The 13,581-nt window shown below is 37.2% G+C and overlaps 1 protein-coding gene across 3 annotated transcripts in view; it reads left to right on the plus strand.

The window, feature by feature from the left end:
- Nucleotides 1-13,581, plus strand: part of TENM1 (teneurin transmembrane protein 1) — a gene marked incomplete at both ends in the record, with an annotated part of 892,332 nt that overhangs the window by 703,770 nt on the left and 174,981 nt on the right. For all 3 annotated transcript variants that reach the window (XM_080719098.1, XM_080719100.1, XM_080719099.1), the window contains one exon: nt 3,726-3,869. In XM_080719098.1, coding sequence (XP_080575224.1) covers nt 3,726-3,869 — 144 coding nt within the window. The remainder of the gene's footprint in view (nt 1-3,725; nt 3,870-13,581) is intronic.

Consider the following 13,581-nt stretch of genomic DNA (forward strand, 5'->3'; position numbering starts at 1 on the left):
CACTATAAGGAGGGAGATGATGGCATTAAGGGAACTCGTAATTATTGTTGTTGTGATTATTTATTAATCAAGACTTTTTTTTTTTTTGGTGGTACTGGGGTTCCTGGAAGCCCTTCTACCTCCGGGCTACACTCCCAGACCTATTTTATATTTTTGAAACAGGGTCTCTTACACCAGCGCGGCTGGCCTCGAACCTGCGCGATCCTCCTGTCTCCGCCTCGCAAGCGCGGGGATTACAAGCGTGCGCCACCACGCCCGGCATTAATCAAGACTTTTAAATGTTGACAAGAGAAGCAGAAACTGTTATTCCACACATCAACATGGCCCTTGGTGTGCTCTCTAACCACCTGATTCTTCCTACATAAAATATAGTGGTCTACTTGGTTTCTCCATTTGATCCTTAACTTGAACTTACCAAAAGAAATCTAAAAATAATGCAATTTTTTTTGCAGTACTGAGGATTGAACCCCAGGGGCATTCTACCTCCAAGGTACACCCTCAGCCTATTTTTTATGTTTTGCTTTAAAACAAGGTCTCACTAATTTGTGGGAGGCCTCACTAAGTAACTGAGGCTGGCCGTGAACTTGTGATCCTCCTGTCTCAGCCTCCCATGTACCAGGATTACAAGTGTGCACCACCACTCCAGACTAAAGGAATGCAATTTATGCAATTTATAATCACTGAGTATTAATTCTAGAGGGGGATAGGGATGTAAAGAATTATATAGTAGGGGGATTTTTAATCTGAGATTTGTAATTGCCCTTTAGGAGGCCAGGGAACCTCCTAAAATTATATAATAAATGTGTATATTTGCACTTTTCTAGGAACAACAGCCACAGTAAAGTATCCACAATAAAGTACTCTTTGGCTAGGCATGGTAGTACATACTTGTAACCCCAGTACTTGGGAGCCTGAGACAGGAGGATCCCAGGTTTGAGGCCAGCCTCAGAAACTTGTGAGCCCCTCTGCAACTTAGCAAAAACAGCTCCCACTTCCCTGCCCTAGAATCCTTGCCTTGGAAACCAACATGTGTCTGGTCAGAAGATAAGGGCCCTATGTTTTCTCTCACATGTAGAAGCTGGAGAAAAAATAGGAAACAATGGGGACTTCAGATAAATGAAGAGAGTGACCATGAAAATAGTGGAAGGGGTAGGGGTGAAAGATGGGGAGAGAAAAAAGAAAGATTGAGGAAATAAACAGTTGAAATAATGTAATGCCCATATATGAAAGTATCATTACTTATCTCATGAAATAAGGAGTGTAAATGAGGTAAGGGAAGTGCATAGGGGTAATGCAGAGGGAACAACACTGATATATGATGTTGTTTGTTTCACTTTGAATTTCACTATGGTATATAATTATAATGCACCAACAAAAGTATCAAAATAATAAAAACATGGAAAAAAGTAAAAAATAAAAATAAAAAACAAAATAGGGCTGAGATTGTAGCTTGGAGGTAGAATACAAAATAAAATATGGTATGGCAGTACCATAAAAAATTTTTAAAAATAAAATATTCTTTGACCTAGAAGACAATAAGAGCCACCAATTCTAGTCTCCCCACATTGCTACTAACAAAAACACAATCATTAGAGATTAAGGATAAGTTGCCTGAGCCCACACAGCTAGTCAATGATAGATCTGAGAGTTAAAGTCTCTTCTCTCTTCATCTTTTAAGTTGTTTTAGTAAATGGAGGGGTTATGATGAGATACTGGGGAGACTAGACAACACTGATTTGAGCCACAAGCATAACCTGAAATAGATTATTTTTGAGATTCCTTTTGCCTCTGAGATCCTCTTTCCACCCAACTTAAAATAGGGAACAACATCACATAATGATCCCAAAATCATTCCACTTAGAAATTTTTCATTTGGTCTTCCACCCTCCCCACTGATGTCCTTTGCTACTATGCATCAACACTTTATTGATGCTAATATTAAAATGAATTTGTATTCCATGAGTCTTTACCAGCTGATGGCTCATAGAACTGCATCCCTATCAATACTGACTACATCATTTAGAGGACCCAGTGAAATAAAAATACAGGGCCTCTTTTCTAACAGGTATTAAATGTTTCAAGACAGTGACAGCAGAGTATTAAACCAAGTGTGGGTTCCTTCTAAGCATGTACCACTTCCATGAACACCACTTGACCTAGCTTTGTTGGAGTGAAAGACAAAGTGAAGCCAGCATACAATTTAATATTGGCCACAGATAATCCACAATATTAGCATTACATATTTGTAATCATAAAAACATTTTTGCTTATCAGTACATGTGCCTTCATGCATTCATGCACTTACAAATTAGTTTGATTAAAATTATGTTTTCCTTTTACCTAATACAAAAAAGAACTAATTTGCTTTAATTTTTGAACCCATTGTTTAAGCACCTATTTTCTTTACTGTTTTTTCTAACCAAATGAAAAAAGGAGGACTGATCTCTCCAGGGGCAAATAAACAGTCAGGTAAAGGCGGGTACTAAAAAGCAGTGGCAGACTACAGGCCAACTGGGGCCACTTTAAGCTGCCAGAAAGAGGTAAGCAGCTTTGGAATATGCAGTGTAATGAGCCAGTACTCTCAGACTTAGAACATTCTGAGAATAGAAAGAATTTTAAATTCAGGAAGCAAAAATCTGGGATTCCAATAAGTAAGCAGGTTTACCAACTTGGAAAATGGCTCTAGGCCTTGGTATATTTGGTATACATGGTTACACATATTTTAATTGAGCAGTGACACCCAAGATACCACATTTTGCACTTCCTATTTTACTAGCATACTAGGGTTCCAAGTTTAATGTACAACATCTGTGCTTCATAGGAGTTGAAGCCAAATGCCAGGTGATGTCCCCTTGGTTAGCTATATCCAGAAAATGAAACATGAAGTTCACAAAGTGGAATTTACACTTGCAGTTCTCTATACAAGCTCAGTCTTCTCAGCAAAGTCCAGTTAGCATAGGAAAATATATATTGGACAAATCGATTTTTATTAGTATTTGTGTAGTCAGTTGTTGTATATGTGACCCAACACTCCAAAGTCAGCTTCCTGGGTGCATTTTGAACTTTAGGGCTATAAGAAAATCAGCCTTTTATGCACTTCTCTATAAAGGTAGAAAAAATTATACTACTACAGCATAAAACTGCAGCAAGATTCTCTCTTCAGTTTTACAGCAGATCCTCTAATCCAGAATAAAAATTATCCCAGAATAAAGCTTAATGCCCAGAAACATATATTACCTACCTAATTATGGCATTCATTTACTCACACCTATATATATTTACCTATTATGTACTGACTGATCACTTTTGGGTAGCCGATAGTATATTAGGTTCAATGCTATTATACCATGCTAAGTGAAAGGCATTTGCCATCAAATTTCAACCCAAATCAGAATTCAGTACCAAATGGGCAGCCGGGCGTGGTGGCACACGCTTGTAATCCCAGCATTTGGGAGACTGAGACTGGAGGATCGCAGTTTGTGGACAGCCTCAGCTTAGTGAGGCCCCCTGCAACTCAGTGAGACCTGGTTTCAAAATAAAGAATAAAAAATAGGGTAGGTGTGTAGCTCAGAGATCGAATGCCCCTGGGTTCCATCCCCAGACCCGAAAAAAAAAAAAAAAAAGAATTCAGTACCAAATGTAATATGTATGGAATTATTGACCAAAGTAAACATGAGGCAAATATTTTACAACTTTCTAATATGCTCTTAACTCTTTGCTTGCAGTGTCTGTAGGATATGAATATGAGACGTGCCCTGATTTTATTCTCTGGGAGAAAAGGACAGTTGTTTTACAGGGTTTTGAGATGGATGCTTCTAACCTAGGAGGATGGTCCTTGAATAAGCATCACATTTTGAATCCTCAAAGTGGTAAGCAGCTTTTTGAATCTGTATTAATATGATTTTCTAATGCTATTTAATACATATACATTGCATAACATCTTTTGTACAAGAGAAAATTTACCCAGAAGAATATCACTTAGAAATGACCAAGTTGCTATATTTCCTTTCAAGTGTTATAATTTGATTTTGAATTAGTGTCAAAGTGCAAGAATTAGAAAACTTTAATCTTCAAGCTCCTCCTTCTTTGAATCACTTCTCCTGCTATCAGTTGCTCCTAGTTTGTCATTTAAATGTTAACAGAATATGGAGAAGAGAACACATGTGGCCCCTGAACCCAAAATTCTCCCAAATGGACTGAATTTACTACACTTATTTGATACTAATTTTGCTACTCTTTCATCCAAATCCCTCCACTGTTTTTTAATTCTACTATGAAAATAGTCATTGCCTTTTATACCTAGCTTATCTATGAACATCTATTGGTAACTTTTCACTACAAAGTTATATTACTTTCCATCCAAAGAGGCATATTTTGAGCAAGCTGGATGAGTAGGACATAAACTTTGGGCTCCTTCTTTCAGAAATGAAAATGTTTTAAGACAGCTGTACTCTTCCATCCAGCCATTCTTATATCCATCCTACTATCATGGAATATCTGCACTATCTCATGTGGCTAAGAGATTAGTTTTATAATCTTTCCCATGATCTTAACTTTGGTTGGACCATAGTTGAATCAACCATGCAAAGCAGTCACATAGGTTGAGAAATTTTGGTTTGCTTCAACCATAAAAAGAGATTATCTACATTAGTCCCAGCATGGGACCCTAAAGTAGTAGACGCATATTGTACCTCCTTACCTCTTTCAAGGAAGATTTTAGTTTCTTTTTTTAATTTTTTATTGATGCATTGCAGTTATATTTATTTTGTTTGTTTCTTTTTGTTTTTGTTTTGTTTTTGGTGGCACTGGGGTTCCTGGAAACCCTTCTACCTCCAGGCTACACTCTCAGACCTATTTTTGTATTTTTTTAATTTGGAAACAAGGTCTCTTAAGCCTGCGCTGAATTTATTGATCAGTTCTATAAGCCTTTTGGTTGACTTTGTTGGATCTTCTAAGTATAGTATTATGTCATCTAAAATTTTGAGATCTTCTTTTCCTATTTGTGCTCTTTTGATTTCTTTCTTGCCTCATTGCTCTGGTTAGAGTCTCAAGTAATATATTTAAAAGAAGTGGTGATAATGGACATCCTTGTCTTGTTCCTATTTTTAGGCAAAATTCTTGAAGTTTTTCCCCATTTCATATGATATTGGCTGTGGGCCTCTTGTAGATTGCCTTTATGATGTTTAGGTATGTTGCTTCTATATCAATTCTCTGCAATACTTTTAGTAAAATATAGATCTTCTATCATGTCAAACACTTTTTCAGCATCTATTGAAATGATCATGTGATTTTTGTCATGGCTTCTGTTTATGAGATGAATTACATGGATTGATTTTTATATGTTGAACCAGCCATGCATTCCTGTGATGACCCCTACTTAGTGGTCACAGTATTTGATTTTCTTTTTTTAAATTTTTTATTGGTGCATTATACTTATACATCATATTGTGGTAAAGAACTTGTGAGTACATATATGTACACATCACTGATTTAACCCCTACCCAACTCCCAACCAATTCCCTTCCTGTCTGTCCTTCCCTTGCTTGGCTTAATGTTTGATTTCGATATGATTAAGTACACTGTGTGTTTTAGAGATGTTCCTTCTTCCCCCCTCCTTTCTCCTCCTTTAGGTTGTCTTGTTTGCTCCTCTATAGGATTTCCTTTTTCATCTAGAGTTCCTCCTATAACCCTTTCTCCTTAGCTCTCACATATTAGGGAAAGCATCTGATTTCTTATTTTGTGTGACTGACTAATCTCACTTAGCATAATGTCCTCCAGTTCCATCCGTTTCCCTGAAAATGATGTAACTGAGTTTTCTTAATTGCTGAGTAAAATTCCATTGTGTACATATCCCACAGTTTTGTAATCCATTCATCTTTTGATGGACATCTTACCTGGTTCCACAGTTAGGCTATGGTGAATTTTGCAGCTATGAACATAGATACACATGCATTAGTTTGGTAGTTTGGTTTCCTTTCTTTTGTGTAGATACCCAGAAGTGGTATTGCTGGATCAAATGGTAGATTTGTTTCCATTCTTCTGAGGATTATCCATACTGTTTTCCAAAGTGGTTGCACTAATTTGCAGTCCCACCAACATTGTCTTAGAGTTCCCACTTCTCCACACCCTTGCCAGCATCTGTTGTTGTTTGTGTTTTGAATGACTGAAATTCAAGTTGGAGTTAGGTGAAATCTCAGGGTACTTTTTGATTTTCATCTCTCTGATTGCCAATGATGTTGAGCATATTTTCTTGCATTTGTTGGCCATTTGAATTTCTTCTTTTGTGAAGTGTCTATTTAGTTTGCTTACCCATTTTGTTACTGGATGCTTTGATTTCTTAGTGTTGAGTTTCTTGAGTTCTCTGTATATTCCAGATATTAGTCCTCTATTGGAGGGGTAGGTGGCAAAAATCTTCTCCCATTCTGTTGGATCTCGATTGAGGTTCTTGACAGTTTACTTTGTTGAACAGAAGCTCTTTAGTTTCATGCAATCCCACATATTGATTCACCTTTTCATTTGTTTTGCCTTTGGGGTCTTATTGAGAAAGTGTTTATCTGTGCCTATATGTTGCAGTGTTGGACCTATGCCCTCTTCAAGGAGCTTCAAGGTCTCTGGTTTGATTTCTAAGTCTTTGATACATCTTGAATTGACTCTTGTACAGGGTGAGAAAGTGGAATTAATTTTCAATTCATTGCATGTGGTTAACCAGTTTTGCCAACACCATTTGTTGAACAGGTTATCTTTTCTCCACTGTATGTTTTAGGCCCTTTTGTCAAAAATCATTTGGCTAAAAGTGTGTGGATTTGTTTCTGGGTTTTCTATTCTGCTCCATTCATCTATGTATCTGTTTTTGTGCCAGTACCATGCTGCTTTTATTACGATGGCTTTGTAGTATAGTTTAAAGTCAGTCATTGTGATTACTCTTGCATGTTTTTTGTTGCTGAGAACTACTTTGGCTATTCTGGGCTTTTTGTTATTCCAAATTAATTTAAGGACTGATTTTTCTATGTCTGTGAGGAATGACCTTGGTAGTTTAATGGGCATTGTGTTTAATCTGTAGCTCACTTTTGGTAGTATGACCATTGTAATATTTATTCTGCCAATCCATGAACATGGGTGATCTTTACATCTTCTAAGATCTTCTTTGATTTCTTTTTTCAATGCTTTCTAATTTTCTTTGTAGAGATCTTTTACCTCCTTGGTTAAGTATATTTCTGAGTATTTTATTTTTTGTGGAAGTGTTTTCTGAATTTCTTTTTCAGTGGATTTATGGTTGGTGTACAGGAAAATTTCTGATTTTTTAAGATTGATTTTGTATCTTGACACTTTGATGAATTTGTTGATCAGTTCTATAAGCCTTTTGGTTGAGTTTGTTGGGTTTTCTAAATATAGAATCATGTCACCTGAAAATAGTAAAAGTTTGAGTTCTTCTTTCCTATTGTACTCCTTTGATTTCCTTTTCTTGCCTTATTGCTCTGGCTAGAGTCTCCAGTACTATATTGAAGAGAAGTGGTGATAATGGACATCCTTGTCTCATTCCTGTTTTTAGGGAGAACTCTTAAAGGTTTTTCCCATTTAATATGATGTTGTTGGTGGGCTTATTGTAGACTGACTTAATGATATTGAGATATGTTCCTTCTAGTCCATTCTTCTATTCTATTCTCTGCAGTGTTTTTATAATAAATGGATGTTTAATTTTATCAAATGTTTTTTTCATTTATTGAAATGATCATGTGGTTTTTGTCTTTGATGCTGTTTATATGGTGAATTACATGAATTTATTTTCATATGTTTAACCAGCCTTGCATCCCTGGGATGAACCCTACCTGGTACGGTGTATGATTTTCTTTATGTGGTTTTGAATGCGTGTTGCTAGTATTTTGTTTAATAGTTTTGCATCCAAGTTCATCAGAGATATATGCCTGTAGTTTTCCTTCCTTGAACTGTCTTTATTTGGTTTTGGTATTAATGTGATGTTGGCTTCATAGAATGTATTTTGGAGAGGCCTACTTATTTCTATTTCAGGAAATATTTTCAGGAGTATTGGGGTTAGCTCTTTTATAAAGGTTTTATAGAATTCACTTGGGAAACCATCTGGTCCTGGGCTTTTGTTTGATGGTAAGCTCTTTATTTCTGTTTCAATCTCTTTGATTGGTATTGGTTGGTTTAAGTGTTCTATACCTTCTTGACTCAGTTTAGGAAGGTTGTATTTATCTAGGAAGTTGTCGATTTCCTCCAGATTTTCCATTTTGTTGGAGTATAGTTTTTCAAAGTAGTTTCTCATAATCCTCGGGATTTCTACACTGTCAGTAGTAATGTCTCCTTTTTCATCCCTTATCTTCATAAATTAGTTTGATTTTCTCTTTTGTTACTTAGGTTGGCTAGTGGTTTATTTAAATATCTTGTTAATTTTTTCAAGAAACCAGATTTTGGTTGTGTTGATTTTCTGTATTGTTTTTTATTCTCTATTTCATTAATTTCTGCTCTAATTTTAATAATTTCCTGTCTTCTACTGGCTTTGGGGTTCAATTGTCCCTGCTTTTCAAGGGCTTTGAGGTGTCTCGTTAGGTTATTTATTTGAAGATTTTCTGTTTTTCTTATGTGAGCACTCAGTGCTATAAATTTTCTTCTTAATGCTGCCTTTAAAGTGTCCCAGGGGTTTTTATATGTTTTATCTTTATTTTCATTTGTTTTTAGAAATTTCATGACTTTACCTCTTACATCTTCTATGACCCATTCTTCATTCAGAACTGTGTTGTTCAGAGCCAGGCATGGTGGCACACCCTTGTAATCACCGCTCTTAGGAGGCGGAGACAGAAGGATCACACAGGTTCGAAGCCAGCCACACGCGCTGGCTTAGGAGACCCTGTTTCCAAATAAAAATGTAAAAAATATGTCTGGGAGTGTAGCCTGGAGGTAGAAGGGCTTCCAGTAACCCCAGTACCACAAAAAAAAAAGAAGTGTGGTGTTCAGTCTCCACATGTTTATGTTGTTTCTTTGGGTCTTCTTATAGTTGATTTTTACTTCCATTCCATAATGGTCTGAAATGACAGAGAATTATGTAATATTTTTTAAATTTTCTAGTGCTCATTTTGTGTCCCAGGATGTAATCTATTTTGGAAAAGGTTCCGTGAGCAGCTGAGAAAGTGTAAACTCCACTGTTGTTGGGGAAAGTATTTTATATGTGTCCAACAGGTCCATTTGATTAATGGTGTTTTACAGTTCTGAGGCATCTTTGCTGACCCTTTATCTGGAAGATCGGTCTAATGTTGTGAGAAGTGTGTTGAACTCTCCCAGTATTATTGTATTGGGATTTATCTGTGATTTAATGTCACAAAGATTTTGATTTATGAAAGTAGCTGCACCTATGTTGGGGGCATAGATGTTGATTATTGTTATTTCCTCTTGCTGGATTATTCCTTTTACCAGTAAAATATGACCTTCTTTGTCTCTTCTAATAAGTTTGGGTTTGAAGTCTAACTTGTCTGATATTGTAGTTGCTACTCCTGCTTGCCTTTGAGTTCTGTTAGCATGTATTACCTTGCGCCAGCCCTTTACCTTTAGTTAGTTCTTATCTTTACTTCTAAGGTGTGTTTCTTGTAAGCAACAGATGGATGGATTCTGGTTTTTAATCCATTTTGCCATTTTTGTTGGGGAGTTGAGGCCATTTACATTCAGTGTGATTATAGAGATAATTTTTAATTCCTAACATGTTAAGATTTTATTTCTGTTTGAGATACTGTTCATTCTTCTTTGCTTAGTTGTCTGCTGGATGGAAAATCTTGTTTCTTTGGTTTTGGCATGTAATACCTATTTCTTTTTTCTAGTTAATCTCCTTGAGTATTTTCTCTAGCGCTGGTTTAGAAGACATAATTTCCTTCAGTTTCTGTTTGTCATAGAAGCTTCTTATTTTCCCATCTAATTTGATAGATAGATTTGCTGGGTAGGAAATTTTGGGCTGGAAGTTGTTTTCTTTCAGAGTTTGGAATATGTTACTCCAAGCCCTTCTGGCTTTCATGACTTGGTTTGGGAAGTCTGGAGTGATTCTAATTGGTTTGCCTCTGAATGTCACTTGGCCTTTTGGTTTTGTTGCCTTTAAGATTCTCTGTTTGGCTTCCACATTAGTCATTTTTACAATTATGTGGTGTGGGGATCCTCTTCTCTATTCTTGTCTAAAGTGAGTTCTGTAAGTTTTCTAACCCAGCATATTGACCCCTGGCTCTATGTTTGGAAATTTTTCTGCTATTACTTTCTTGAAGATATTATTGATCCCTTTGGTTTGACCTTCTTTTCCCTCCTCTATTCCAATTTTTTTTCTCATTTTTTATTGGTGCACTGTATTCATACATTATAGTAGGATACATACTTTTGTAGACATACATGCACACTTTTCCCAGTCAGCCCCCACCCAATCCCCACCCCATTCTCTCCCTATCCCTCCCTCCCATGCTTGGCTTAGTAGTTGACATCTAGTATTATGGCAATTTATCTAAAATTAAAAATGATAATCTCACATAACAGTTTCATTTGTCTGATACTAAGCTTTTGGTGACTTAAAGATAATATTTCAATATTTCTTTTTGCTTTCTTTCTTACCAGAGAATATTTTTTTCTATTTTTTTAGATGAAACTATCATATATTTATATATTTATTTTTCTTAGCAAGAATTCTTAAAATGGGCCCATATTTCTTCAATATCACATTCTTGCTGTCGGATATTTTTTCTAAATTATAAACTACGCGCTCATTTTTTAATTTATCATCTTCTAGGAGTGAGATTCTCTTCTCCGTGTGGTCTAATCAATTGTTTATACTTTGAATTGTGGCCTTTACTTCGATGATTGCATCCTTTATTTCTTTTAGACTCTCCCTGAATTCTTTTCGAAGGTCCTGTATTCTTTCTACAGTTATTTTCCTGATTTGATCTTCTAGAGATCTCTGAATTTCTGTGTTATCAGGTTCTGTTGTTGTGGGGTTTGGGCATTCATTGATCCATTGTTATTTATCTTTCCCATGACTTCAGAAGTTTGTTCCTTCTCTAGGTTTTCCATGGGTCACTACAACTTCACTTAAGGTGCTCTGGATCTCGAGTCTGTGACCACTACTTGTTTACTGGGATGTATCTCAAAGTTTCATACCCAGGGAGTCAATCGAGGCTGCTTTAGACCATGGGGGTGTCAGGCTGAGTGTTCTCCCATGGGAGCTGCAACTAGGGTGTGATATCTCTGCCACTGCCACTCCCCCACCGGTTTGGACTGCAAAAATCTCAGGCCCAGGGAGGCTATCAAAGCTGTGCAAGTCCCTGGGGGTTCAGTACTGTGATTTCTCCTCTAGGGGCCCCAAATTGACTCACAGTTGTTGATTGCACTGATATGTAGCTGTTGCGGGCTTGGTGAACTCTCTACTGTAACCGCTGGCAATATGGCACCACTGCCACACACTTGGCTGTGAGGCTGGCATATTTCTTCTCTGGTTTTGAGCTCCACTCTGAGTCCCTGGAGGGCGTGCTGAGCCCAGCCCCTGGGAGCTTAAGAGGCTCCTTGCGCCGAAAAATCTGCTGAATTACACTCGGCTATTCTGCACCCGCTCACCTCAGCTCCCTGTCTACCACTCCTCTCTGGAGCCTGGTAGGTTCTTGAGTGCGCTGATCTGGAGCTGTTGCAGGCCCAGTGAATTCGCCACTGCCGCCGGCAGTATGGCGCTGCTGCTGTGCCCTCAGCCATGATGCCGACATATCTCCTCTCTCATTTTGAGCTCTGTTTTGAGTCCCCCTCCTCTCTGGAGCCTGGTGCTGTGAGGGAAGGTGGCGCCGGCGCAGCTCCACCATAGCAACGGGGGCTGGTTTCTTTTCTGGTGTCTGATTGTTCTTCTAGCCCTCTTTTTCTCTGTCCCTTGAATTTACAGTTTTTATTTCTCTGCTAATGATGTTTTCTGGCTATGAAAAGCACTGATTTTGTGGTAATATAGAGTGATTGTTTGAGGGACTTGTAAACGCTGCTTTTCTCCGTTGCCATCTTCCTGGAAGTCTTGATTTTCTTAATGTGGTTTTGAATGCATGTTGATAGTATTTTGTTTAACAGTTTTGCATCCAAGTTCATCAGTGATATAGGCCTGCAGTTTTCCTTCCTTGAGCTGTCTTTATTTGGTTTTGTTATTAATGTGAAATTGACTTCATAGAATGTATTTGGAGACTCCTGTTTTTAATATTTCACAAAATCAATTGAGGAGTATTTGGATTATCTCTCTATAAAGGTTTTATAAAATTCACTTGGGATACTATCTAGCCCTGGGCTTTTCTTTTATGGTTGGCTCTTTATTGCTGTTTTTGGTTTAAATTTTCTATATCTTCTTTTTTTTTTTTTTTTTTTTTGGTGGTACTAGGGTTCCTGGAAATCCTTCTACCTCCGGGCTATACTCCCAGACCCATTTTATACTTTTTTATTTGGAAACAGAGTCTCTTAAGCCAGCAAGGCTGGCTTTGAACCTGCACAATCCTCCTGTCTCCACCTCCCAAGTGCAGGGATTACAAGCATGTGCCACTATGCCCAGCTTCTATATCTTTATTTATTTATTTAATTTTTTTTGCGGGTCTGGGGATGGAACCCAGGTGGATTCAACCTCTGAGCTACACCCCTTGCCCTATTTTTATTCTTTATTTTGAAACTGGGTCTCACTGATTTGCAGAAGGCCTCACTAAGTAGCTGAGGCTGTCCGCGAGCCACTATCCTCCAGTATCAGCTTCCCAAATGCTGGGATTACAAGAGTGCGCCACCACACCCAGCTATATCTTCTTGACTCCATTTAGGAAGGTTGTATTTATCTATAAAGTTGTCTATTTCTTCCAGATTTTCCATTTTGTCGGAGTATAGTTTTCAAAGAAGTTTCTGATAATCCTCTGGATTTCTACACTGTCACTGGAAATATCTCATTTTACATTTCTTGTCTTTGTAATTTGGGTTGATTCTCTTTTTTTTTGGTTATGTGAGCTAGTGGTTTATCTATCTTGTTCTTTCAAGACATCAGCTTTTGATTTTGTTGATTTTATTCAATTTTTATTCTCTAATTTATTGATTTCTGCTCTGATTCTTATAATTTTCTGTCTTCTACTGGCTTTGGGGATATATTGTTCCTGTTTTTCAAGAACTTTGAAGTGTGTCATTAAGGTTATTTGGTGATTTTCTATTTTTCTTATGTGGGTACTCAGTGATATGAATTTTGCTCGTAATATTGCCTTCAACGTGTCCCAAAGATTTTGATATGTTGTATCTCTATTTTCGTTTGTTTCTAGAAATTTCTTGATTTCACTCCTTATTTCTTCTATGAACCATTCTTTATTCAGCAGTGTGGTGTCCAGCCTCCACATGTTTATGTCATTTCCCTTGGTGTTCTTATAGTTGATTTCTAGTTTCATTCTAATATGGTCTCAAAAGATACAGAGAAGTATGTCACATTTTTTGAATTTGCTAGTGCTCATTTTGTAGCCCAGGATGTGATCTATTTGGGAGAAGGTTTCATGAGCAGCTGAGAAAAATGTGAACTCTGCTGTAGTTGGGTGGAATATTCTAAATGTGTCTATTAGG

This window comes from Muscardinus avellanarius, assembly GCF_963383645.1.
Source record: "Muscardinus avellanarius genome assembly, chromosome: X".
Lineage (NCBI taxonomy): Eukaryota > Metazoa > Chordata > Mammalia > Rodentia > Gliridae > Muscardinus > Muscardinus avellanarius.